The sequence below is a fragment of the Dreissena polymorpha genome, chromosome 8 (genome assembly GCF_020536995.1).
Source record: "Dreissena polymorpha isolate Duluth1 chromosome 8, UMN_Dpol_1.0, whole genome shotgun sequence".
Lineage (NCBI taxonomy): Eukaryota > Metazoa > Mollusca > Bivalvia > Myida > Dreissenidae > Dreissena > Dreissena polymorpha.
In genome coordinates this window covers 56,545,611-56,571,218 of record NC_068362.1, presented here as the reverse complement: position 1 = coordinate 56,571,218, position 25,608 = coordinate 56,545,611, and the positions used below count along the sequence as shown (strand labels likewise).

At 33.6% G+C, this 25,608-nt stretch overlaps 1 protein-coding gene across 6 annotated transcripts; it reads left to right on the top strand.

Annotated features, from left to right (window-relative positions):
• On the top strand, positions 1-24,988 carry LOC127841413 (early endosome antigen 1-like). Of its 6 annotated transcripts, none has more exons than XM_052370229.1 (22): positions 1-106; positions 5,211-5,306; positions 5,860-5,997; positions 6,235-6,423; positions 6,528-6,746; positions 6,849-7,028; positions 8,955-9,134; positions 9,664-9,771; positions 9,974-10,153; positions 10,306-10,485; positions 10,681-10,860; positions 11,538-11,711; positions 12,302-12,403; positions 12,611-12,790; positions 12,931-13,107; positions 13,316-13,495; positions 13,618-13,816; positions 14,024-14,104; positions 15,864-15,953; positions 16,140-16,449; positions 24,033-24,142; positions 24,548-24,988. In XM_052370229.1, exons 2-20 carry the CDS (start codon positions 5,245-5,247, stop codon positions 16,431-16,433), a joined length of 3,093 nt encoding a protein of 1,030 aa, XP_052226189.1. In that variant the 5' UTR covers positions 1-106; positions 5,211-5,244; the 3' UTR covers positions 16,434-16,449; positions 24,033-24,142; positions 24,548-24,988. The 6 variants fall into 6 exon arrangements, with proteins under 6 accessions (XP_052226189.1, XP_052226190.1, XP_052226188.1 ...); XM_052370230.1 differs by lacking the exon at positions 1-106 and adding an exon at positions 1,069-1,292; XM_052370228.1 differs by lacking the exon at positions 1-106 and adding an exon at positions 4,303-4,340 and having other exon boundaries at positions 12,952-13,107.
• Positions 24,989-25,608: the final 620 nt, after the last annotated feature.

Below are 25,608 nucleotides of genomic sequence, written 5' to 3'. Positions count from 1 at the left end.
ATAAGGACGACATATTTTACTTCCTGTTCTGAAGAATTGTGTCGCTCAGCAATTTAAATCGAAACTGGATTCATTTATTGCGCACTTTTTGTTTGGTTGTTCCTAGGTAAGTTGACTTTTAATTTACATAATGCACTTTATAAATAAATACAAATAAAAGCAAAAGGCTAAATGACCAATTGTTTAGATTAATTATTTACGTTTTTGTTGTTTTGTCAAGTATTAACACGATATATATAACTTGCATTCGTAAGCTTAGGGATCATTCAATTTTTGTCTCGTATGCTATAAACTATAAAAGTTAACATTGAATACGATCAGCTTAAGATGTATTCGCTTGTGAATTATTTCTTTGTGTGAATAAATCTATCATTCATGATATATGATATTGACTGAAAATACTTATTTCGTCTGTGTGGGACTGTATCGAAATACGATTATTGAGTCGACCGCGTAAACACCTTGATAGAGACGTGTTAAAACGATCACGTAGACCGAACCTGTTCTTTAATGCGGTCGTGAAGTGGTCATGAGTGATGTTACATTTGTAACAAGAATGTTGATAAGCGGAGACAAATATAGACAAAGTGAAACGTCTGACTGTTTATAAGCAGTGATTTACCCGCAAAAACGATCATTAGTGAATGAACCGTGTTAAATTAGGGAATGAACCGTGTTAAGAATATCGTTCGCAATAAGCGCCACACGCTCTAAGAAAAGATCTTATTAAAGTATTTCTGCGACTGTGATCATTGCTGTAATCTTTAAACTAAATACAAATACGGACACAAACTTTTATGATGAATAATTATTCATGACACGGATACTGATAATTTTCTTTTGCTTTTTGTGCTGATTGTTATTCGAGCAATTCAAAAGTATTCCTATAACATCAATGTCGTTATTTCAAAAATGTTGATAAATGAAATGTATTCAACGGATAATAATTTAAAAAAAATGTCCCATCAAACTGTCAACATTATGACCGCATACTATTCTATTTTTCATTTAAAGGCAGCATTTCTAGATGATAAGTTATGTGTTAATTTCCAATTTAAATACGTAGTTATATGTCGTGCATATACTACAAATTATGTTATCCATTTGTATGTTATGGTCGAAATACGAGAAGCGGAAAAATAGGGCATAACAAATACACCTCAGCGTATTTTATTTACTTGTGATCATGTTTACTTGATAACGCGGATTGTAAGCATTGTAGTTTTCAAATAAAGACAGGACGGCTAGGCGTAACGAATACTGTAATCTATTGAGTACACACATACCACGAGGTAATCTTTCTAATCATAGCATGATTGATTTGGAGGGTACTTCACTAACAATTCGTTTATTTAAAAGATTCCACGTACTTTACGAAAATATTAAATTACTTTTTATAGAGTATTCTCTTATGAAGATGATATGGAATAAATCAATAAATTAGTTATTTATGTTAGTCGATGATATGTTTTTTTACCTCTGATATATACTATTATGTTCATGTTAAACCACAACATATTCCTCAACAGTTATTGGTGTACGTATTTTAATGGTATTTTTCAACAATTTAAATTATAAAAAATTTGTTGCAAAATTCCTTTGGAAAACAAACACCTGAATATGAACAGAACGCAATCTAGGTCCGCTTAACCGATAAAACATAATTGCATATCAGTCGACTCAATCCGTCAAATAAATCAATGATTTTATTGAATAACGGCTTAGCGATATATCATTCAATGTCGGCTTAATCGTTGTTTAAAGCAAGTGAATAATTACATACACACGTATAATGACCGTTTAATACAAGTATTAAGTTATTAAAAATCTGGTGCAAAGTTGCGTCAAGTCTATGAGGTTGACTAAAATAAATTTAATTGAAATTTCAACTGTCTGACCATGAGTTATGTACACATTAACACAGGCATATTAACACCAAATATAAATAACACAACAGGTCATTAAGATGTGCATTAAATAGTCGTATTTGACAAGTTCAATGTGACAACTTTTTAAGGGTTGATAAAACATTTAGGTAAAAAAATAGCATGTCCCTCTGCGTCCATTAATCAAATCGATATCGTGTTTACCTTGATACTAAAGGATCGGTTTTACGGCTTGGCGATAAATGACAAAACACTGTGTACAACGATAACTTATTTTCGTAATAAATATTTGAAGCTATAATCCACCGGGTTAACCGCCGCGCACAAAGAACCACAATATGAAGTGGCGCGTCTTAGTATAAACGTTACCTTGCATAGTTGTCGCTCGATGCTCTTCTTACACATCTCCGGAGTTGGCTCAATTTAAAATAATCGTGTCAGAACAGAAAAAAGTGTTTTGGGTTAAACTTTTATTAGAGTTGATAGGAAAGAACATACACGCACACACGCGCGCCCGCACACACGCAAGCACACACACACACATACACATAAGTTTATTCAGGTTTATTATAATCTTGCACTGGCGGTTCACGTGCCTTATGTATTAAGTTTTGTGTCGTTCCCAACGATATTTATGCTCCCCGAAATATTTTTGGTGGAGCAGTTAGTTGCCAGTTTGGAAACTGTAATTCAATAGCAGGAATGGACGGAAGGAGGAAGGAAGGAAGGAGGAAAGAAGGGTCAATGCCAGGACGTGGTCCTGAAGTCCTTCCTTCTCTCCTTCATTAGTCCTTCCGTCCTTCCTTCCTTTTCCTTCCTTCCTTCCTTCCTTCCTTCCTTCCTTCCTTCCTTCCTTCCGTCACACTTTTGTTACAGTTTCTCATAGCGCCTTCAATATTTTACCGATCTCTTACATATTTGGCATGTAGGTACCCTGCGTGGACCTCTACCTTTTGATGATGTTTGAGGTCACTGGGGTCAAGGTCAAGGTCACCGAGGCTAATAATAGATTTTCCGCCACACTCTTGTTACTGTTTCTCATAGCGCCTTCAATATTTCACCGATCTCTTACATATTTGGCATGTAGGTACCTTGCATGAACCTCTACCTTTTGATGAGGCTGAGGTTACAGGTGTCAAGGTCACCGAGGCTTATAATAGATTTTCCTTCACACTTTTGTTACAGTTTCTCATAGCGCCTTCAATAATTTACAAATCTCTTACATAATTGGCATGTAGGTACCTTGCATGGACATTTACCTTTTGATGAGGTTTGAGGTCACTTGGGTCAGGGTAAAGGTCACCGAGGCTGATAATAGATTTTTTAGGTGATTACACAATTAACACATAGATTGACAAAGCCATCTTCGGGGAGCATACATCAGTTTCCCTGATATTCTTGTTTAAAAATGCAATAGCGTAAGGAATGTTTGTTTCGTCGTGTATTAAATGCTGGCTTGTTCATGGTTCTGAGGAAAATTTATTTATAGATAGATAGATAGATTTATTCGGCATATACATGTCAAATAATAACATAAACAATTTATCACATTTGCATAAGAACAAGATAAATTTAAAACAAACACATATACTGAGCACTAAAAATATCATAGATAGAATTGAAATCATAAGGTATACATGGTATTTAATTGGTACGTTATTGTTGTTTGCTTTCGAATTGCATCGATTTGTGAATACTTCACTATAATTATGGTCAATATTGCTTACATTGCAATATGTCAATGCTCATTTTCCATACATATTGATACAAACCAAGTTAATGTGTATACGCAGCATTACAGTGATTCACTGACAACATTAATACAATTTCTCATGCAAACATCAATCATGGAAACTTCATTATTCTTTTTCAGCATTATTTGGTTTACAAATATCATCAATTGTTTAATCTACAAATCTGCTTAAAATTTCGGATATAATGTCAATTGCGCATTTCATTCCACATTGATGCAATATTCAAAGATTCTTTTCTAATTATTCCCACATATTAAGGTTATTTTAATATTGTTTAATCCTCTTATTGAAACTTTGCTAGATATTTTGTTTTGTGTTTTATAGGGTTGGACATAATACTGACTCGATATTCGGTCGATTTTAAAAATCATTATAAATAGATGTATTTTATAGAATATTCTTATCACATGTTGTGGGAAATTTTGCACTTGTAAGTCGTTATACATTTATTTCATTTACACACAGCATAAAACAGAATTTTCGTTCGGGGGCCGTATGTGGCGTAAACTTTATAAGCGTTTTCACTTTGAGTAATTGTAGACGTTTACCAACTGATTCATTTTTAGTAAAAACCAATGTAAAACACTAATCACCTACGAGCCAAGCTACCTGCCATGTAATACGTAGGGTTATCTCAAACAAATTATTTTTAAGGATTGCCTTGTTGGAAAAAGTTAATGACGAGGTTGATGGAAAATGAGTAAGGTGTCATTCTTTATACGACTTAACTTGTGTTTAACATGACACGTTTTGTTGACTTGAAAACATACAGTCATTATAATAGTACACTCAAAAGAAAAATATATTGACTTTTGTTAAGGTTGTTATTCTGTATGAGTATAAACCATAGTTTCAAAAGGCGGTGTTTTCCTTAATTTAAAATCATTGAACAATGGTGCATTGTATAATTGTTATGCCCCCGAAGGTGGGCATATAGTGATCGCACCGTCCGTCTGTCTGTCTGTCACACTTGTTTTGAAAACTGCTCATAACTTCCATGTCGCTTCAGATGTAAGCTTCATATTTGATATGCATGTGTATATGGACAAAGCCTTTCCATACGCACACAAATTTTGACCCCTTTGACCTTGACCTTTAACTTAGGGTCCGCGTTAAGGTTTCGAAATCTGCGTTTAGGTTTCGAAAAATGCTCTTTAAGTCTATGTAGCTTCAGATGTAACCTTCATATTTGGTATGCATGTGAACATGGACAAGACCTTTCCAGACACACACAAATCTTGACCCATGTGGCCATTACCTTGAAGTTAGGGTCGGTTTCTAAAATTTGTTCTGTTATTTAGCTGTCTTACATAACTATCAAAGCGTTTTTCGGGGGCATATGTCACCCTATGGAGACAGCTCTTGTTTTATTAGTATGTTTCTTAACTTAGTATCTTATTTATAATTATCTTTCTCTTGTCACAATAGTGAAAGTCACACATTTCTTCGGTCAAACATGTCAAATAACAGGAAAATACGTTCTCGTCGCAACCACACACTTTTTATAAGAATTAAAATGATAAATGTGTTGTTTATTATGACGTTCAACAGTCATCATATTTTATTTCAGAGCTTTATTTCACAACCCGGAATATTGTTATAAAATGAAGCACGGTACAACGGATTACAATAGATCGAGGTTATTAGCCGTAGACTCGCTTGAACGGTAATTTTACATTTTATCGTAACTGTGCAATCACGTGAATATATATCTATCTGTATTTCGATATGAACCACAACCACCAGTATGGACTGCACCCGCTTAATACTGGTTAATGACCAGGTTACACATAGCTTGGAATTTGCATTTCGCTATTACAATGGATGGAAACTTTTACAAATCGATATGTATTTTAAATAATGTATTATTTAAAGTATTGTTTCTGCCTTGCTCAACCTTCGGTGTTTGGCCATGTACAATTTGTGGCTGCTAATTTGGTCACGATAATGCCATGGGACCAATGTGGGAGAGCCATTTCTAGTTTATTAAATTTTAATCAACCGTGATTTTCATAATTGACAGATTGGCGAGCAGCAATTATCATACAAAATCTTCATAAAAGCTGTAAGAAACCCATGTTAAGCGGAGATGCAAAACAACCCATGAAATACAAGCGATGGCAATAGAATAGTGATTTAATTGATACATTTCAAAGCAATCATAATCTCTTATAAATGTTCAGTTGGTGTGGACTTAAAAATGCATCTTATTGTTTTAGACGACATTACGATGGCAAAGTGCCATATCATAGACAAAGACATTATTTAAAAATGAATCTTGAGCTGCGGGATCAGGTGGAGGGCGCTATCGCACAATCGGATTTGTTACTGTATAAAAAAAGTAACTTCAAAACAAGGTATATTTACAATAATAGAAGACTTTCCGAAAGAGGAAAGTCTGTTATATTTTTTATTTATCAAGAAAGCAAGTGTATTATATTTAGGTATGTTGTAGAATATGATTAAATAGTTGTTTTCTTGCCATTTGGTTTAAAAGAAAATTTTGAATTATTTTTCTGTCATGAGTATATAGGGGTTGAGAATATAGCTTTTATTTAAATATAATATTTAATTAAGATATGCACATTATGCAGGTTAAAGGCAGAACTCGTTAGAGCACATACACAGTTGAACGACAATAATTATTATAAAGAGCAAATCAGCGAGCTCAAAGAACAGTTATATAGGTTCGCGTTGATCGAAAAGACGTTAAATAATGTCTTGAAAGATACTAATAGTAAATTGAGAAAAAGGAACGAAGAATTGAAGTACGCACAATCAAGGTAATATAATCGTAATTTACGTCTTCTCACTGATATAATACGAATTGAAATGGTTTGAACAAATGCATCCTTACTTTAAATAACGGTTGCGATTCATTACAAAGGCTCGCAGAGGCCGACCAGCACACACAGGACATGTACGCAGAACTCGTTAGAATACATACACAGTTGGAAGACAATACATATTATAAACAGCAAATCAGTGAGCTCAAAGAACATTTATATAGGTTCGCGTGGAATGAACAGACTTTACAGAATGTCTTGAACAAGACTAATGGTAAATTGAGAGAGAGCAACGAAGAATTGAAGTACGCACACTCAAGGTAATATATATTCGTAATTTACTTCTCCTCACTGATATAATAATGAAATGGTTTGAACAAATGCATCCTTACTTAAAATAACGGTTGCGATTCGTTACAAAGGCTTGCAGAGGCCGACCAGCACGCGAAGGAGATAAGCGATGTACTTTCTCAGGAAATCAGGGATCTATGGCAGAGGTTGGAGGAATCCGAATCTAGCGAACATGCTTTAAATATCCAGTTGCAGCAAAGCCGGGCAGATCTTAAATCAACAAAGGAGGAATTGAAACGCACACAAGCAAGGTATCAGTTTCTGTTTTTGTAACGCATATAATATATGTATACTGTTTTTATTTTTGCTATTTTTTCATTGTCTTTAATGCATATTATTATAAATATCAAGGAATGTCACGTGTATACTATAGTAGGTTAGTAGGTAACCAAATCATTATTACAAGGTATATATGTAAGTTGATCAAATAAAATGTCAAAACATTATTCAATTAAATTTCGAAATAAAATAAGAACAGAGAGCAACAATGGTTTTGAACAAGAGAAACAAAATAGTGTTAAAGGCAGTATGGAAAAACTATTACGATTCATTTACTTTGGTATATATAATTAAAATTCAGATACTATCAGTGACTGCAAAGTGATAAACAGAAAATTCTTTCAAGGGAATTACATCAAATTATTAGTTCAAGTAGTTTTATTTATATAAGTATTTCGTACGGTTTAAGCTTCGTTTACATTTTTACACACATTTAATATTTCAAATTTTCATGTTGATGTTAATGAACTGTGGAACTTAATAACAGATGCATTCATGCTTTTTTTATGTGTCTTACTGTTTTGCAATGGGCTTCTAACCATTAATAAAGGACCGCATTGTATAATGAGGGTTCTCTCCTGCTGGTTCATCTAAAGTTTCATTTTGCGTGTGTATTTAAAATAAATTGTTTGTACGTTTTAAAAAAAACAACAGCGATATTCTTTTTTATATAATGTTTAAAGTAAATAACAAAGGCTTGAAGAAGTCAAATAAAAAAAAACCATTACATACACTGGTCGTAAACGTAATATTAGTTATCTAAAATAAAGTTGGAGAAAATTGGATTTAATAATGAAATATAAGATCGTCAGTTGCAACAAACAAGGCGGAATTAAAAAAATAAACTTGAAGCGATTTAAAGGAAACACTATAAAAAAAGTGAAACTCCAGCTGCTGGAGCAGTATTGCATTCTCATTTTAAACAATTAGTTGTTCTTTTATTGAAGGCAAGTGACCAATTGCCAAAACAGTTCGAAACAGCACAATACTAACCAACATACACCTATTAAAAGCTGGGGTCAACGCCTTGGAACGGTCAATCCAAAGCATTGGGGGTTTAAACCGGTTTAAGAGTGCTCAACCTCACACTTGGCCCAGCAATTTTCATGATACATATAAGTGTAAATAAAATTTAACCCCATAGCATTGCAACTTAAATTAAACAATATTAAAAGGGAATTAAAATTAATTACCATTTAATTACTCTATGGTAGGAAGGAGACCAGAGCAACATAATTACAACATTTTGAGGAACCATGAAAAGAAATTTCGAACAAGTGTCAACTATATCCCTTCATTTTAGAATAAGATTTAAGAATATAGCATCATATAGTTAATATTTCAGATCATCATCGTGCAAATACATGACGAAGCAGCAATAATGTGTGTAAAAGATCCATATTTCATAGCTTGGTGACTGACTGCTAAAACATAAATCAGAGAAAATATTAATAAAGTTTAACGATATAAACCCGATGACCTATAAATGTAGCCCAAAACAGTGAAAGTGTCTCGAATGACGTAATTTAGATGCGATGATACGATGACGTCAAAAAATTCAATATAATTAAAGGGGCAGTACTGTAAAATAAAAAACAAAAATATTAAGGGGCAGTACTGTAAAATCAGATTACCAATACAACCAGCTCATTTATTGAATATTTTAGAGTTTCACATATAAAATGAAAATTCCATTAATAATTTCAAATTTTAAGAGAAGAAGGATATAGTGAATCAAAAATGGTTATGTTGTGTTTATAGTGCCAGTTAATGAGTAAATGTTAGAGCGAATTTGTGAATGTGTAAATTATTATTTAATGAAACAAGGAAATTTATAAATTGTGTTACTGACATTGAATAACCACCGTACATGTCGAACGTTTTGATTTGTATTGAAGGTCAAATGATACCAACAAGCGGGCAAGTGGGAAAGACAACAGTCATTCACAGGACACCAGCGATCTTAAAAAACTGTTGGAAAAAACCCAGTCTAACGAAAGACTGTTACAACATCAGTTGCGACAAACCCAAGACGATTACAAGAAAATAACTGAGCAATTTGCAAAGACCGAAATCAAGTATGTTTTTTAACATAGCTCCAATTATTTCTGAGACTCTTATTTATATATTAAAATGGAATATCAAATTTATACCAGATATAGCCTGTTAAGTTTACATATACAAATAAAATGTTTTGTTATGATACGTTTCAGAGTGTAAATTGTTAAATACAAATCTAATATTCAAAATAGTCAATCGAAATAATAAATACAAGTTGAAAAAAAATCATATTATTTGTTTCGCGTAATTAATTGTGTTTGTATTTTAATTTTTGATTACGACATTAATACAAATAATGTACAGTATTATAATAAAGCACCGAGCACTGATGATCTGAGTCTGCTTGCAGTATTAACTATTTCTTAATGTTAAGTTATTATGATGATAGGTTAAGGACCAAATCTAATAAAATAAAACTATTTACAGAATTGCATTAAACAAATTAGATTATCCGAAAGCAAACCAAACGTTTGCAATCGAAGTTGTATGGTCTATTATTTTATTGTTTTGCTATCAGGTAATGTTATTTTACAATTACTTCTTTAGATTTAAGGTGAACTCAAAATCAAAGGAAGCAGAGCTCAACTCACTTCTGCAACAGTCCAAGGAACAGGTTAACAGAATTACAAGGGAATTGGAGGACACAAAAACAAGGTACGAGACATTGCGTACATGATATCCATTGTTTTATTTCGTGGTGGTAAGCATGTTATCTGTTAAAATGTACCTAAACGAAAGTATGAACATATTGTTTCAAATCAAAATAATATATTTTTGAATATGCATACATATATATGCTAGTATTTAGAATCAAAACATCGATTGTTAACTATTTTGCTTGCTGTGCATTTTAAAGACTGAATGAAGTTAACCAAAAGGCAAACATGGCGGAGAAGAGTCTATCACTGGAAATCAGTGATCTACGAGAAAATATAAAAGAATTCAAATTAATAAATGAGAAATTGAATGGTAAGTTGCTGCAAAAAAGTGAGGATTTGAGAAAAACAACCAACGATTTGGAACAAGCAAGACAAAGGTACGGTTTTGTTAGCACATGCTTATTAATAAAATGCACGAATCATACACTGTTTCCAATTGTATTTGTTACATATATCATGTTTATGAATAATATTATTAGATGTGTTATATATTACCCGTTCTTAAGAATGTGTTGGTTTCGTATTGAAGGTTAATTGTAGCTAACCATAGGGAAAGCGAGACTGACAATAGCAATTCCAGAGACAACAGTGATTTGAGAAAACTGTTGGAAAAATCTGAATTAAATGAAAGATCGTTAAAACAGCAATTGCATGAAACTCAAGACAATTTGAAAAAAATGGATGAACAGTTTGCAGAAATCAAAATGAAGTAGGTATTTACAAGAAACATCAAAATGCAAATGTATTAACGACACTTCATTTAAGTTTAATTTAATGTGATTGGTTTTGTTACTATAATTTTGTATGACCTATACACATATTTATATACATGTTTCAAATTATGCATTCTACTGAAATAATAATAAACTAGTGAAATGTAATCCAATTTTCATTTGTCGTAAAGGAAAAATGACCCGCTACATGGTATTCGAATTCAGCTAAAGGATAAGAGTCAACAAGTCAGTGATCTAAGGAGAATGTTGGACATATCCGAGGCTAAAGAAGCGACATTTAATCACCAGATGCAGAACGTACAAGATAAGTTACAGAAAACAACCTCAGAACTGGAAGATGCCAAAATGAGGTTCAATTTATTGCATTGTTCTACAATGAAAGTCCTACCCTTTGTTGAACCAAACGTTTTTAAAAACTGAGTAAACAATAGTTAAAAAATCTTATCAAAAACATTGATAGATTTAGTAAGCTCATGGAACAGAAGTTGACAGACAACACTGTTCAAGTGCTTTTGTTTTGTGTGTCGCAGATTTTCAATGGGTTAATGAAATAAGGTACCGAATGCTTAAGCGATTTTTCTCTTTCGCTGATACATCTGAAGTTTCACTGTGTGTATGTGAAAAAACATGTTTATACCTATATTAAAATAATAGATATTTAGTTTAATATCATGTTTGCGGTTCGTTACAATGGCTTGAAGAGGGCAAACAAGACGCACAAATGACTGACAAGGGTCGATTACGTAACATCGGTGATCTGAAAATAAAATTTGAGGAAACTGAATTAAATAATGAAACATTAGATCATCAGTTGCAACAAACCATGCAGAATTTAAAGAAAGCAACCAGAGATTTAGAAGAAACAAGAAAATGGTCATGTGTTGTTAACATTTCCAGTTAATGAACTAATGTCAGAGCAAATTTGAAAAAAAAATGTGTACATTAGAATTAAATGAAAAACGTGTATTTATGTATATGTTACTGGTGTTTGTTTTACGACAGTACTTATCTTACGTTTCCATTGAAGGTTAAATGAAGCAAGGGCAAGTGAGGAATACAACAGTCATTTACAGGACATCCGCGATCTTAAAAAACTGTTGGAACAATCCCAGGTTAACGAAAGATCATTACAACATCAGTTGCGACAAACCCAAGACAATTTGAAGAAAATAACTGAAGAATTTGAAGAAGCCAAAACCAAGTATTTTTTTTTCAAAATAGCTCCAAATATTTCTGAAATATTATTTCAGAACAATGACATGCCATTTTACCACATGTATGCCAGATGAAACATGCGTAGTCAACAAAGTAGAAGAAAATGTGTTCTGTTATGGTTCGTTTGTTATGATTCATTTAAGAGCGATTCTTACATTTTAAGAATTGCTTTAAAGTATACTTTCTTCAATTTAAAATTCAAGATAGTTCAAAACGTCATTTGAAAAACTAAATTACAGTTTTTAAAACACAGATGATTTATTTCATGTAATACAAATGGTCTGTATTTTAATTTTATTTTACAACAAACATACATGTACAAATAATAAACAGCATTACAGAAAGCACATCACACAGAGGACCTATTTTCAGTCAGCATGCAGTTTTGAATATTTCTAAATTCTTAATTATTATGTTGATGTATTTAACATCAAATCTAATGAAATATTAGTACTCAAACATTGCAGTTAACCAATGCAATTACCCGAAATCAAACCAACCGTTTTAATTCAAAACTTTATGGCCTATTTTTTGTCATCATGTTATGTAATTTTACACTTTATTGTTGTGATTTAGGGAGACATCAAAGGCCAGGGACATAGAGTTTAATAAACTTCTCCAACAATCAAAGGAACAGGTCAATATAACAACAAAGGAATTGCAGAACACTCAAAGAAGGTACTGGATATTTCAGTACATAATATTAATTGTTACATGATTTTGGTAATTATTTTAATCTAAAAATGTATATATGAAAAAAAAATTGTGTACTGAATAAAAACACTACATTACTAAATGTTGATTAATACTTATGTTAGTATTTATAATCGAACCATGAATTCGTTAAATAACGAGTAAAATATTATGTTTCCGTGAATTATATAGACTCAATGAAGTCAACCAAACGGCGCAAATGACGGAGAAGAGTCTCACACGAGAAATCAGTGAGCTACGACAAAAGATTAATGCATTGAAATTGAAAAATGAGACATTGAATGGTGAGTTGCAACAAACAAAAGAGGATTTGAGAAAAACAACCAACGAATTCGAGGAAGAAAGAAAAAGGTATTATTTTTTAGCATGTGCATATTTATGAACAACTATTATTAGCGCAAATCATAAAATGCATCACATTTAATAATATTAGAAAAGTATTTTCGGTGTGTTGTAACATTCTTTTTTTAAGAGTTTTAATCGTATTAAAGGCTGATTGAAGCTTATCATAGGGCAAGCGAGACTGACAAGAGCAATTCCCAAGAAACAAGTGATATGAGAAAATTGCTTGAAACATCTAAAATAAACGAAAGAACTTTAGAACAACAGTTACGACAAAGTCAAGAAAATTTGAGAAAAATGGCTGAGCGATTCGCAGAGATCAAAAAGTAAGTATTTAAAATTTAAATATAGATTGACATGTATTAATGAATTTTAAATTAAATTTAATGAATACTATAATTGGTTTGATAACGATAGTTTAGTAAGACTTTTTAACATTTTCAATTTTTTTTACATTTTACAATTCGCTATTCTAGTCTTCCGGAATAATTTATTAGCTAATAATATGAAATATATTTTTTATTTCTTGTGCAGGCAAAAGGAAGCGATCGATGGAATTCGAATTCAGCTAAATGATAAAAGTCAAGAAGTCAGTGATCTAAGGAAAATGTTGGACATATCCAAGGCTAAAGAAGCGACATTTAATAACCAGATGCAGCACGTTCAAGATAAGTTACAGAAAACAACAACTGAACTAGAAGACACCAAAACAAGGTTCAATTTATTGGATTGTTCTTCAATAAACGTCCTTTCATTTTTGAAGTAAACGTTCTTTAATTTTCTATGAAAAACTTTATCAAAGATTTGTTGATGAATCTTTTCAACAACATTAATAGGTTAAGTAAGTTCATGGGACAACAGTTGACAGACAACAATCCGAACATCACTGACCTCAGCGACAAAAACCGACCAACTAAACTTAGTGAACGTTTCTCAGAGCTGTACGACAACGAATGGACAGATGCCTTCGAAGTTTTGGGGTCTATTTACAATGACGAAAGAACAACGATTATCACACTGATCACAATTTTAAAGGTAAAGTTTGCTTGTTGCCATCAGTTCTTTATTTTTCTGTTTTTATGTTAGGGTCCCTTTTTATAAATGTAATATTGTGCGACAATTTGCATGTATTTGTGTGTGTATATATATATGTATTTTTTGTAATAAGCTGAAAGGAACTTTTACTAGTTTACATTTTACATAGTTTGTTAAGCTTTGAGACATATCTTCTCATGTTGCTAGGACGCTGACAAGTATTGCAAAGAAGAAGCCGAGAGACAAATGGAACGCCTACGAAAGGCTTTAACATTAAACATGGAAACGGTAAACGTTACTTTATTGCAATAGCTTGTATGTATCTAGACTCAGTGTCACTTTAACATCTTAAAATTTCTGCGATTTAGGCAGAAATCATAGAATATGAATTCGTCAGTTAAGGGAGTAGTATGTTAAATACCTTGCGTAAAACTTTTACATCTTGCATTATTATTTATCTGATTATCATAACATTACAGCAATAGATCTAGTTCATTCATAAATTACGGCTATTCTCGCCATGCAGATGAAAGCCAAGCAAATATGTTTCACAGCTTATTGACAGTATTATACAATCTAGAACAGTTAAGAACATGCAAGGCTCTGTTTTTATTTTGACAAGACTTATGACGATTATATTTATTTCGTACCCTATATGATATCGCGTCCAATCGGTAGTTTTGGCGGATACGCGTATTTATGTCATTGTATCGTGTTTCAACAAATTGCAGTTGTATTTCTTTGATTAACGATATAACATTGAGTATTTAAATTGCAATTCAGAAAACGAAACATTATCTTGTATTGCCGTAGCAACGCTTTAAGAATATACTTTTATCAATAAGCATAGTGTGTGATTTATTCTGTGATAAATGTGAGGTTGTGCTATCTTTTAAACCGGTTTGAAACCCTCACTTGATTTGGCCTTCACAGCGCGTTAGCCGCGGCTAACATTTTTATGCCAAGTTATTTGTGGTGTATGTCTTATATTTCATCATAGCTAACAATCGGTCACTTGCCATAACAGGACTAGCCAACAGTTTGGCAAAATTACTAATTGAAAGAACTGGTAATATATTATACAAAAAACTGGTAAAATATTTTATCACATGCTATACCCTGTTTCCAATGTAATACAACCATAACATATTAATATATTACACATGTGTAATACAACATTTTCAAGCGTTTTTATTGGCTTAGTTTTCGTTTATTGACCAAACGCATTTTGTTATTTTGCTGAAATGACGTTGCAACGTCAAATGACGTCACGAAATGTAAACAACATTTCGGGATTTTTTCATTATGTTTGCGTAAATATTTATATAATTTGCTCATTTAAAAGCATGTGATAAAAAAGATCTGACACTCGTTGTCATATCATACCATATTTTATTAAACTCGTCCAGGAAATTTGTTAGTAAGCTCGCCAAAGGCTCGCTTACTAACGAAATTCCTGAACTCGTTTAATAAAATATAGTATGATCTGTCAACTCGTGCCAGATCCTATATATACAATTTATTAAAAAATATGTTTATGCAGGTGAAAAAATATTCCGGACTATAAAATTATTTTAAAACATTGGTTAATTAATGAATAATCATCAATCGAAATGGGTAAAATTATGCTGCGTTTGCCGTTTGTCACCCTTTTCATCTACAGCTTGGAAAGTACGTGTATTACTTGCACAGCGTTTATATTGCAGTGTAAATAACACATAAACAATCAATTTTCCATATAGCAATTTCCAACATTTCAACATTAGATGTGGTGCGGTAACATATATTTAACAAGATATATAATGCTTTTTTTGTCTTTTGTGTGATAATATATTAAACACATGTTCATGTAATATATTAGTGCTCGTGTGTCGTATGAATAGATATCGTTGCGGGAAATTAAGCCTGGGTGATGTAATTGTATCGAATTCTATGGTACTTATATAGACCCCGGGAGTGAAAACCGAATAAGTCTCTTCAATTGAAAAAAATATAATGTGAATGTTCTATAGTTTCAGGAGTCATTTCTTTAACTTGTTTATTAAAGGGTGGATCGGATATTCCCAGTTTGATAAACAAACAAATGAAGGATTGCCGCAAGGCTCTAGCGACGGAAGCAGGGCAGCATCTGTTTGAGGTACAGTCTTATCCAGTTGATTGTTGAAAGTCGTGATTTTATGCATTATGTCATTAGTATGCATTCCGCATGTTTCAGTTGGTGCTTCGGGCATTTTAAATGTGTCAACATAATTCTTTTTCAATCGACTTATAGAAAAGGTTAGTCTTTATCAATTGTTAACAAGTAACTACGAACGATTTCTAGGTTTACACTAAGGAGCTATCTCAGAAAAGCCAAACGCGTGACTCAGCTAAGTCCGCCCTACGCGTGACAGCGTATTTGAGAGAGGCATTCATGCTCTGTTGGTTAATGACCATACAAGATCCACCTGTTGTGTTTGACCGCATTCTACAGCACGGAGAGAAATTCAACACGGAGTTATATCGGTCATACACCAAGTCAGGACCACTGGTGAACTTTCCAGTATGGCCAACAATGTTTCTGCACGAGGGCGGACCCGTCTTGTACAAAGGGGTGGCACAAGGATGCCATAAATAGTGAGACTACAATATAAGCAAGTGATCTTTTTGGCATTGTGTAAATGAAGACATAACGGAGATGTACATTTCTGCTTATTAAAATATTTAAATATTTTTTAAATTAAAAGCTGAAATAAAGCGGTATTTTTTTAGAATGTATATTACTGCTCTGTTTAACTCTTGTATTAGGCCAAACATAGTATACCCGTTATTACTCTATGTTTTCGGACACTCTAAGTTTTCGGACACCCCTTTTTTTAGGAAAAATAATGATTTTTCGTGACTTTTAATTTTCGAACACATGAGATTTCGTCCATAAGTATATTTTACAGCGCTATTTTACCACATTTCGGTTCTGTTTTCGATATGTAATGACACTTCGATCATGGGGTTTTACAACCAAATTAACATCATAAAACACGAAAGGTGCATGCCTGAGGGCAACGGACCATTACATTTGCGTTATTGGGTAAATAACTTTGTTAACCAGTATTAAACAATGGTTTTGCCCAACAGCATAAGCGTTATGACAATTACCAGGGGTAGTGCCAATTAACATTTCAATTTTCTACCGCAATGATACTACCCCTTCTTAGTAAAATAACTGTGACAAATACTAAACGCTTCAAAGTGTGATGCACCCTTTTGCAAGTTCTACGAACAATGGAAGGTGTTAGACAACAACTATCGGAAATGAACAAACACATAATTCATAGTATGCTTTTTGGCCTTGGGCGTAGCCCCAAGGCCATAGTAATGATACAAATTTCTGAGCCAATCCGAATTGGCTGGCTGCCAAAATCCAAATTCCCCTAAGTCCGATTTACCACTTAATTCATGCGCAATAAAATTAGTTCTTCGCAGATCTCAATAACCCGCCTTGAAAAATACGGAACACCACTATATAACATAACAGTGTTGCTAAGCATTGGCTACGACATAGTTTTTATTGTTTGCATATTCATAAGAGAATAAGTTTCTCACTCGACGGTCTTGGCCGAAAAGATACGAGTTTTTACGGAGACAGTAAGAAGAATTTTTTTCTGAGACATTTTTTGAAGACTTTACATTTGGTATTCATAAATATATTTTAAAATATTGTTATTTTATTTTGCGTTAACAAGACATTCCAGCAAAAAGAAAATGAAAACAAACCCACAAATACTCACGATCATTCTCGGAAATAGACGAAGTAACCGAATATGGTATTTCACTGCGCAGATCTAGCGCGCAAATCGAGCGCAAAAAGTTCTTCGAGAGACAAATTACACAATCTGTACACCTTTCTTCATTGGAGTAAGCGGATTTTATTTTGTATACACATTACAAAAGAAGTATGTGTGTTTTCTTGATCTGTTAATTATATAATAAAACGCTATTTTAGGCTATTGAAAGTGATTTATTTGACGCAAACAATAACATTTTTTTTTGCGGCCATGTTGTTGTTGTATATCATCACCGCCCATGTAGATACACCTCTTCTTGATCTTTAGAGTTAAACAAAAGGTTATGGTTCCCACCACCAGTATCGTGTAGTCCTCCACCGTCTTTGTACACTGTAGTATATACACATATAATATCTTTTCTTACAGTCTTTGAGCTTCTGAACTCAACCGCTAGGGTCAATCCGTATAAATTTGGACAAAGGGAGAAATTCGGACAATACTTCTTCCTAAACACACTAAATCTTGCCCCAGGCCTTCAGCACCTACAGCGCTTTGATTTTATTGCGTTAATTACAGGTTCATACTAGCGAGTATCGGTACATCACATGCTCATCTTTGAACTCGTTGGTCAAAGAACAAGCTTGTAGTAACTTTATGTCAAATAAATTAAGCATTTTAAATTATTATCCCCACGCTTTTTGAAAAGCGTGGGGATATTGTGGTTATCTTCGCCGTCCGTCTGTCCGTCTGTCTGTCCGTCTGTCTGTCCGTTCTGGCCACTATCTCCTCCTACACTATAAGCACTCTAACCTTGAAACTTACCCACATGGTAGCTATGAGCATATGAGCGACCCTGCACTATTTGGAATTTTGATTTGACCCCTGGGTCAAAAGTACTGGGGGTTGGGGCGGGGCCGGGTCACAGATAACACTCATTTTTTATGTTATTTTACAATAACTTCTTCATTTCTGCACCGATTTACTTCAAATTGATACTGAACCTCTCTTATGACAATACGGTCAATCTCAACTATGCATGGCCCCATTACCAACCCTAGGGCGCCCCGCCCACATAGATCACACGCACCCAAATTTGCCTTTAACTGTAATTTCTTCATTTCTATACCGATTCACTTCAAATTGATACTGAAATTCTCTTATGGCAATACGGTAAATCTCAACTATGCATGACAATACGGTCAATCTCAACTATGCATGGCCCCATTACCAACCCTGAGGCGCCCCACCCATATAGGCCACACCCACCTTAAATTGCTTTTTACTATAACTTCGTCATTTCTACACCGATTCACTTCTCATTGATACTGAACTTATGACTTATGACAATACGCTCAATCTCAACTATGCATTGCCCAATTACCAACCCTTGGGCGCCCCGCCCAAATAGGCCACTACCACACAAAATTGCCTTTTACTATTATTTCTTCATTTATACAACGATTCACTTCTGATTGATACTGAACTATTTTTATGACAATACGGTCCATCTCAACTATGCATAGCCCCATTACAAACCCTGGGGTGCCCCGCCAACATAGGCCACACCCACCCAAAATTGCCTTTTACTTAACTTCTTCATTTCTACACCGATTCACTTATTATTGATACTGAACTTTTCTTATGACAATACGGTCAATCTCAAATATGCATGGCCCCATTACCAATCCTGGGGCGCCCCTGGGTCAAACATGCGGCGTGGGGATACGCGTCGGCCTCTGCCGCGCCATTTCTAGTTTAAAATGCAGTTCAAACATATATAACTGTAATTTATACTATACGGCATGGTATTTTACAAGCGCGTGCTATTACCGGTAGTCTTTGATACCATTGACGCTGTTTTCGGACACTTCAATTTTCGACTCTAAGTTTTCGCACACCTGTTTTTTGTGAATATTTTTCGTATCTAAGTTTTCGGACACGAAAAAAAAATAATTTTTAAGTGTCCGAAAACAAAGAGTTATTCCGGTACTCATAATTCTTTGTTTAAAAACCGGCGTCTTTACCAAAAATCTTGAACAAATATTGATATACTGCATTTGTATGTACATGTATTTACTTTTTTATAACAATCACAGTGGTAATTTTTGTTTCCCGCCCTCTTGGTGCATTTTAAAATGTTCATAATCAATATTAAGATGTATAAACAGATGTCGAATTGGACATGAAAATAATTATCTTAAATAATTAGTTTTCTAAAAAACAAGATATAATCGGTAGGGCCTATGTGCGTTCGTTCAGTTGTGTTGCCAAGTTTGTTTGCTACGTATTTGGATCTTGTATTGTATAATTTGTGGATGCAAATTTTAGAGTATTTGAAAGTTTAATCAACATTTAAAATAACTTACAACATTCAAGATGCAAACACTATATTCAATATGGACTTCATCCCATTTTATAGAACACTTCTTGTGCAAAGTTCAATGAATTATGTAATAAAAAAAGTTAAAAGCTCTTGTTTAGTAAGTCGATGTAAAAAATGATATAACCTATAAGGCTGTTGATTTTTTACATTAACGCACGTGACCATTATATAGTATGTTAATTTGAATTAAAAAAAAGTCATGACCAGTCTATTGGTATTGCATTAAAATTATAATATTCAAACCAATTACATGAATATATCGATTTTAATTCCGGACTCAAAACCAATTTAACACATGATTGGTATTACATGTGTAAATGTGATCTACAAACAGTTATATATCGATAGGAATGCACTAAAATTCGTAGGCAGTCAATTTTTATGCAATGGTTAAAAATAAATAAATAATATAAAGTGATTAATTATTCGATGTCAGTAACGTAAATTCAAATATGCAATCAATATAGGCAATTGTTTTATTGTATTAAGTTGCTGTTTGAGTTTATTTTATGTGATATTATCATTTTATGTTAAATATATGCATATATAATCATGATTTTTTAGGAAACTGGTCATTTGCCAGTTAAAAATGAATGTTATTACGCAATCTGTTTGTTATAATTCTGATAAAGTGTTTCATTATCCCAACGCTTTTTGAAAAGCGTGGGGATATTGTGGTTATCTCCGCCGTCCGTCCGTCCGTCCGTCCTGGCCACTATCTCCTCCTACACTATTAGCACAAGAACCTTGAAATTTACACACATGGTAGCTATGAGCATATGTGCGAAACTGCACTATTTGGAATTTTGATCTGACCCTTGCGTCAAAAGTTATGGGGGTTTGGGTGGGGCCGGGTCAGAGATTTTCACTCATTTTTTTTGATTATTTTACATGAACTTCTTTATTTCTACACCGATTTACTTCAAATTTATACTGAACCTCTCTTATGACAATATGGTCAATCTCAACTATGCATGGCCCCATTACCAACCCTGGGGCAACCCGCCCACATAGGCCACACCCACCAAAAATGCATTTTACTATAATTTCTTCATTTTTACACCGATTTACTTCAAATTGATTCTGAACCTCTTTTATGACAATACGGTCAATCTCAACCATGCATGGCCCCATTACCAACCCTAGGGCGCCCCGCCCACATAGACCACACCCACCCAAAATTGCCGTTTATTATAATTTCTTCATTTCTACACCGATTAACTTCAAATTGATACTGAACCTCTCTTATGACAATACGGTAAATCTCAACTATGCATGGCCCCATTACCAACCTTGGGGCGCCGCGCCCTCATAGACCACACCCACCCAAAATTGCCTTTTACTATTATTTCTTCATTTCTACATCGATTAACTTCAAATTGACACTGAACCTCTCTTATGACAATACGGTAAATCTCAACTATGCATGGCCCCATAACCAACCCTGGGGCGCCCCGCCCACATAGACCACACCCACCCAAAATTGCCTTTTGCTATATTTCTTCATTTCTACACAGATTCACTTTAAATTGATACTGAACTTCTCTCATGACAATACGGTCAATCTCAACGATGCACGGCCCCATTACCAACCCTTGGGCGCCCCGCCCACATAGGCCACACCCACCATAAATTGCCTTTTACTATAATTTCTTCATTTTTACACCGATTTACTTCTAATTGATAATGAACTTCTCTTATAACAATACGGTCAGTCTCAAATATGCATGGCCCCATTACCAACCCTGGGGCGCCAAGCCAACATAGACCACACCCACCCAAAATTGCCTTTTACTATAACTTCTTCATTTCTACACCGATTCACTTCTAATTGATACTGAACTTCTCTCATGACAATACGGTCAATCTCAACTATGCATGACCCCATTACCAACCCTGGGGTGCACCTGGGTCAAACATGCGGCGTGGGGATACGCGTCGGCCTCTGCCGCGCCATTTCTAGTTTATAGTTGTAGTGTTTGAAAAGTAATTTATGCGTGCATTATTTATGCTTATAAGAGCACAATATGTGTATTACCTTAGTTTTATTAATGGTATTTATTTAGTGTACTTAGTTTGTTTCAATTAAACAGCATATGTACGTATAGTACATGCTATGCTACACGAACATCGGCTTAGATTTCGGTAGTTATTTAACATACGGTGATGATAAACATAATCCAAATCTCATCGCAAAACAAACCCTTAGAAAATGCGATGTCAGAAACCACAAGCAAGATTACAAATAACACGCGATTGTTCATTATTTACCATTTCACAATATATGTTTGGCAAACAATTATGATACATGTTATGATCGGTATGAAAACAACATTAATAAATGTCTTAGTGTATTTTAGTGTTGTTGCATTTTTTCCAAATTAATACAACACAAAATTGAAGCATTGTCGAATTATTCCATGATGGTCATACTATTAAAACCGAGAAAAATTATTTGTCTGCTATCCGTGTTGGTTTTAAAGCAGAAGTGTACAACTAGGTATGAAAACATATGCGTGTCATCACGGCTTATGTGCTATATCAAATAGCATGACGAATCCAAATAACAAGCGCATTTAAAAACGGTTGAAATAGGGAACATGTATATAGTTTAAACATGTATTGCTACATTTTCATTATACTTAAACACAACTAAATTGTGTAATGTTTTGTATGTGAATCTTTGTAAAACGAACGTGATCTAAAAAAGAATATTCGTTCACTTTAAAAGACGCATTTGTGTGCTCGTTAATCAGTTAGCTTCGATCATTAACAACTTACAATAACAATGAAAAGTATAATTTATATCGGATACATTAAATCCAAAACACAGTGTGTTTTTTTTTCAAAATGAACATTTCATACATACATTTAAAGTTGGTGGTATTGTCTAAAAACCTCTATGTATTACAACTTTTTTAAATGTCATAACTTCAAAATCCTTATAAGCTATATAACATTTTATACTTTTAGATTGATACATGTAGATACCTCGAACATTTTTTTATAACGATTTGTTCTTGAAACGCATCTCTCGTATTGAATGTTAATGAATTTGAAATAAAAAAACTCGAATATTTTCGTTATCTACTTTTACTTTTATAAAAGGGCATTCTTCAACGGAATTTCTATCGTTGCAATTTATATTCATAACCGTGTTTCTGCATACCTTTAAAGCTTAATTTATTTTGTCAAGTGCATATTTGACAACGTATTTTTATACTGTGGTAACGTCAACCTATCATAAGCACGTGGCTTTCGTGTTCAATGAGCTGACACTATTTGTGATGTTGTAATTTGCGATATAAGCGGAGTTTGGGCCTTTTTGCCTTTTTACAGCTTAATTGCCTTATGTCAGAATCATGGAACTTGGTAAATGACCACACCTACTGACCCTAAACACATGGGCAAGAAATATAAATAGGATTTGAGATAAACGACTTGTTTGTTTTGCCCTTAATGTTTGGTGGGTTTTGATATGCACGGTGTTTATATGATCACATTTGTATTGCCTCATCAAACTTTTTATAAGGACAAAATTAGTACATACATGTAATTTTATCTTGCATTATTAATGGCGTTAATAAATGATTTTAAATTAGTTTTTTTAACATTTTTGTAAACAGTGTTAATAACTGTTACATTTTAAGAGTTATGAGAATGCATTGAAAACGGTATTGATGCGAATGTTTTAAGTTAAAACCACTTCCAGTGCCTTAACATTAATAAGCCGGCTTATTTGGCAATTCCATGTTTAATGATCAAAATATATAGAATATAAGATGAGTTCTTAATATTCGACGGAATGTAAGATTTCATTAATTGTCATAAATTGTTAGTTATACAATTTAATGTTAAAATTAACTTTTATTCAAAGTGACCTATCTATTTGCTCAATGTTCTAGTTTCAAATCTAGCACATGATAAGCCGAAAAAAATCGTCGAATGCGTCGTTCTCCCATGTAAACTTCAAGAAACATACCACTGTGTTTCACATAATAATATATATTATTGCGTTTGGGTGCGTTACAGCTTCACCTGTTTTAGAATCCTGTTTTGTTGTTCTCAGATTGGACGCAAACGACGTGAAACTGAATGCTCTTACAAAAAACCTGAGTGACACCGTTAGTCAGCTTGTTTCTCTGACGAGATCATTTAACGACCTCACAGCCAAAGTCGGTAAGTAACATTTCTCAAACTGGTTTAGAATGGCTTATTTAATGAGTGTTGCATTTAAAGTATATCATATTAAATGCTTTATATACAATATGGATTCATTTGCGCACTGCTTGTTATACAATGTCTTGCAAAATGCTTCTGTAATTACTTGACCTTTTTTGTAATATTGTTTTGGCAATTTAGACAAAAAGGTGTGACAATTATTTCTATTTTACGTCAGTCTATAAGTTGAAAAGTATTTTTTTATTTATCATTATATTAAACTCTTTACCCAAGCATATTAATTCTTGATCTCTCAACATTGATTCTTTGCTTCAAGGATGATCCTGAAATAAGTATGTTTACTTTACACAATATTTGTCAAAGTCAATCAATTTTTTTTAAACCATTTATTTGTCTACTCAGATCACCAGCCAGTGGCATTCAAAGCACACCAGGCCTCGAGTGGCAATTTGTATATCACTATCGGTCGAAATCAGCGCATCATCTTTGACGATGTTCAACTGAACCTTAGAAATGCCTACTTTCATCATCTGGGTGGATTTCTTGCACCGTTGAGCGGCACGTACATGTTTTCCGTCTCAATTTGCTCACATACTGGCCATTACATAGTTCTTAATCTGATGAAGAACAACAACAGGATCGGCGGTGTACTTGCGGGGGATAATGCTCTTGATGATTGCTCGTCTGAGACTACCGTCACACAACTGAACGCTGGCGACCAGGTTTACGTTCAACATCATGGGACCGATGGCGATATGATCTTTGTGCATCAATACTATATAAATAGTTTTACGGAGTCTCTGTTGCAAATACAATAAATGATAATAAATAAGACGCACAGCTGTATGTTGTTATTGTTTGTAGTTTATGCCCTTCATCGATTGATCAATGGCTGTTTAATCGATGCCGTATTATTATAAAACGGTCCTTTCACCACGTTGTCCGTCCGGCGAACTATATGGTTATTAATGTTCATATCTTTTTTATTAAGCCACGTATGAAAAAACAACGATTTTTAAAATGTTCATTTCCTTTAGCGATTTGATTTATTGCAAGCAGTATGTCAAGTATCTTCTAATCTTTCAAATACATACAATTGAAATTTGTTATATCAGCGTTAGTATTATAACGGCTTGTATGTGCTGTATCACGATGATTCATTACTTTAATTTCCCTTTCATTAAGTCCAACATATTTTATTAATATAGGTAGTAGATCCACACCTCAACTCGTTATTTGCTATGAAAGTCCAAACGAGAAAACATATTGACGTAACTCTGTTTTCAAGTTTTTGTCTCGAGAATCGCACTCCGATAGAAGACCCATCTCCAACATGAGATCAATATAATGCGCAGATTTCTTCAATTTGTTTCACATGTTATCCGAAAAGATGCGATATTGAAAAATACGTGTACAGAACAGAAGACAACATTAATGCTGATCTGATCTTAAGATGCGCTGCT

Bases quoted from the DNA above. Each gene is read 5' to 3' on its own strand.
- LOC127841413 (XM_052370227.1), top strand. From the start codon at position 4,318: ATGACGAGGTTGATGGAAAATGA. The intron at 6,747-6,848 runs GTAATATATATT...TTCGTTACAAAG, and splicing joins TTGAAGTACGCACACTCAAG to GCTTGCAGAGGCCGACCAGC. The intron at 13,496-13,617 runs GTTCAATTTATT...CAACATTAATAG, and splicing joins CTAGAAGACACCAAAACAAG to GTTAAGTAAGTTCATGGGAC.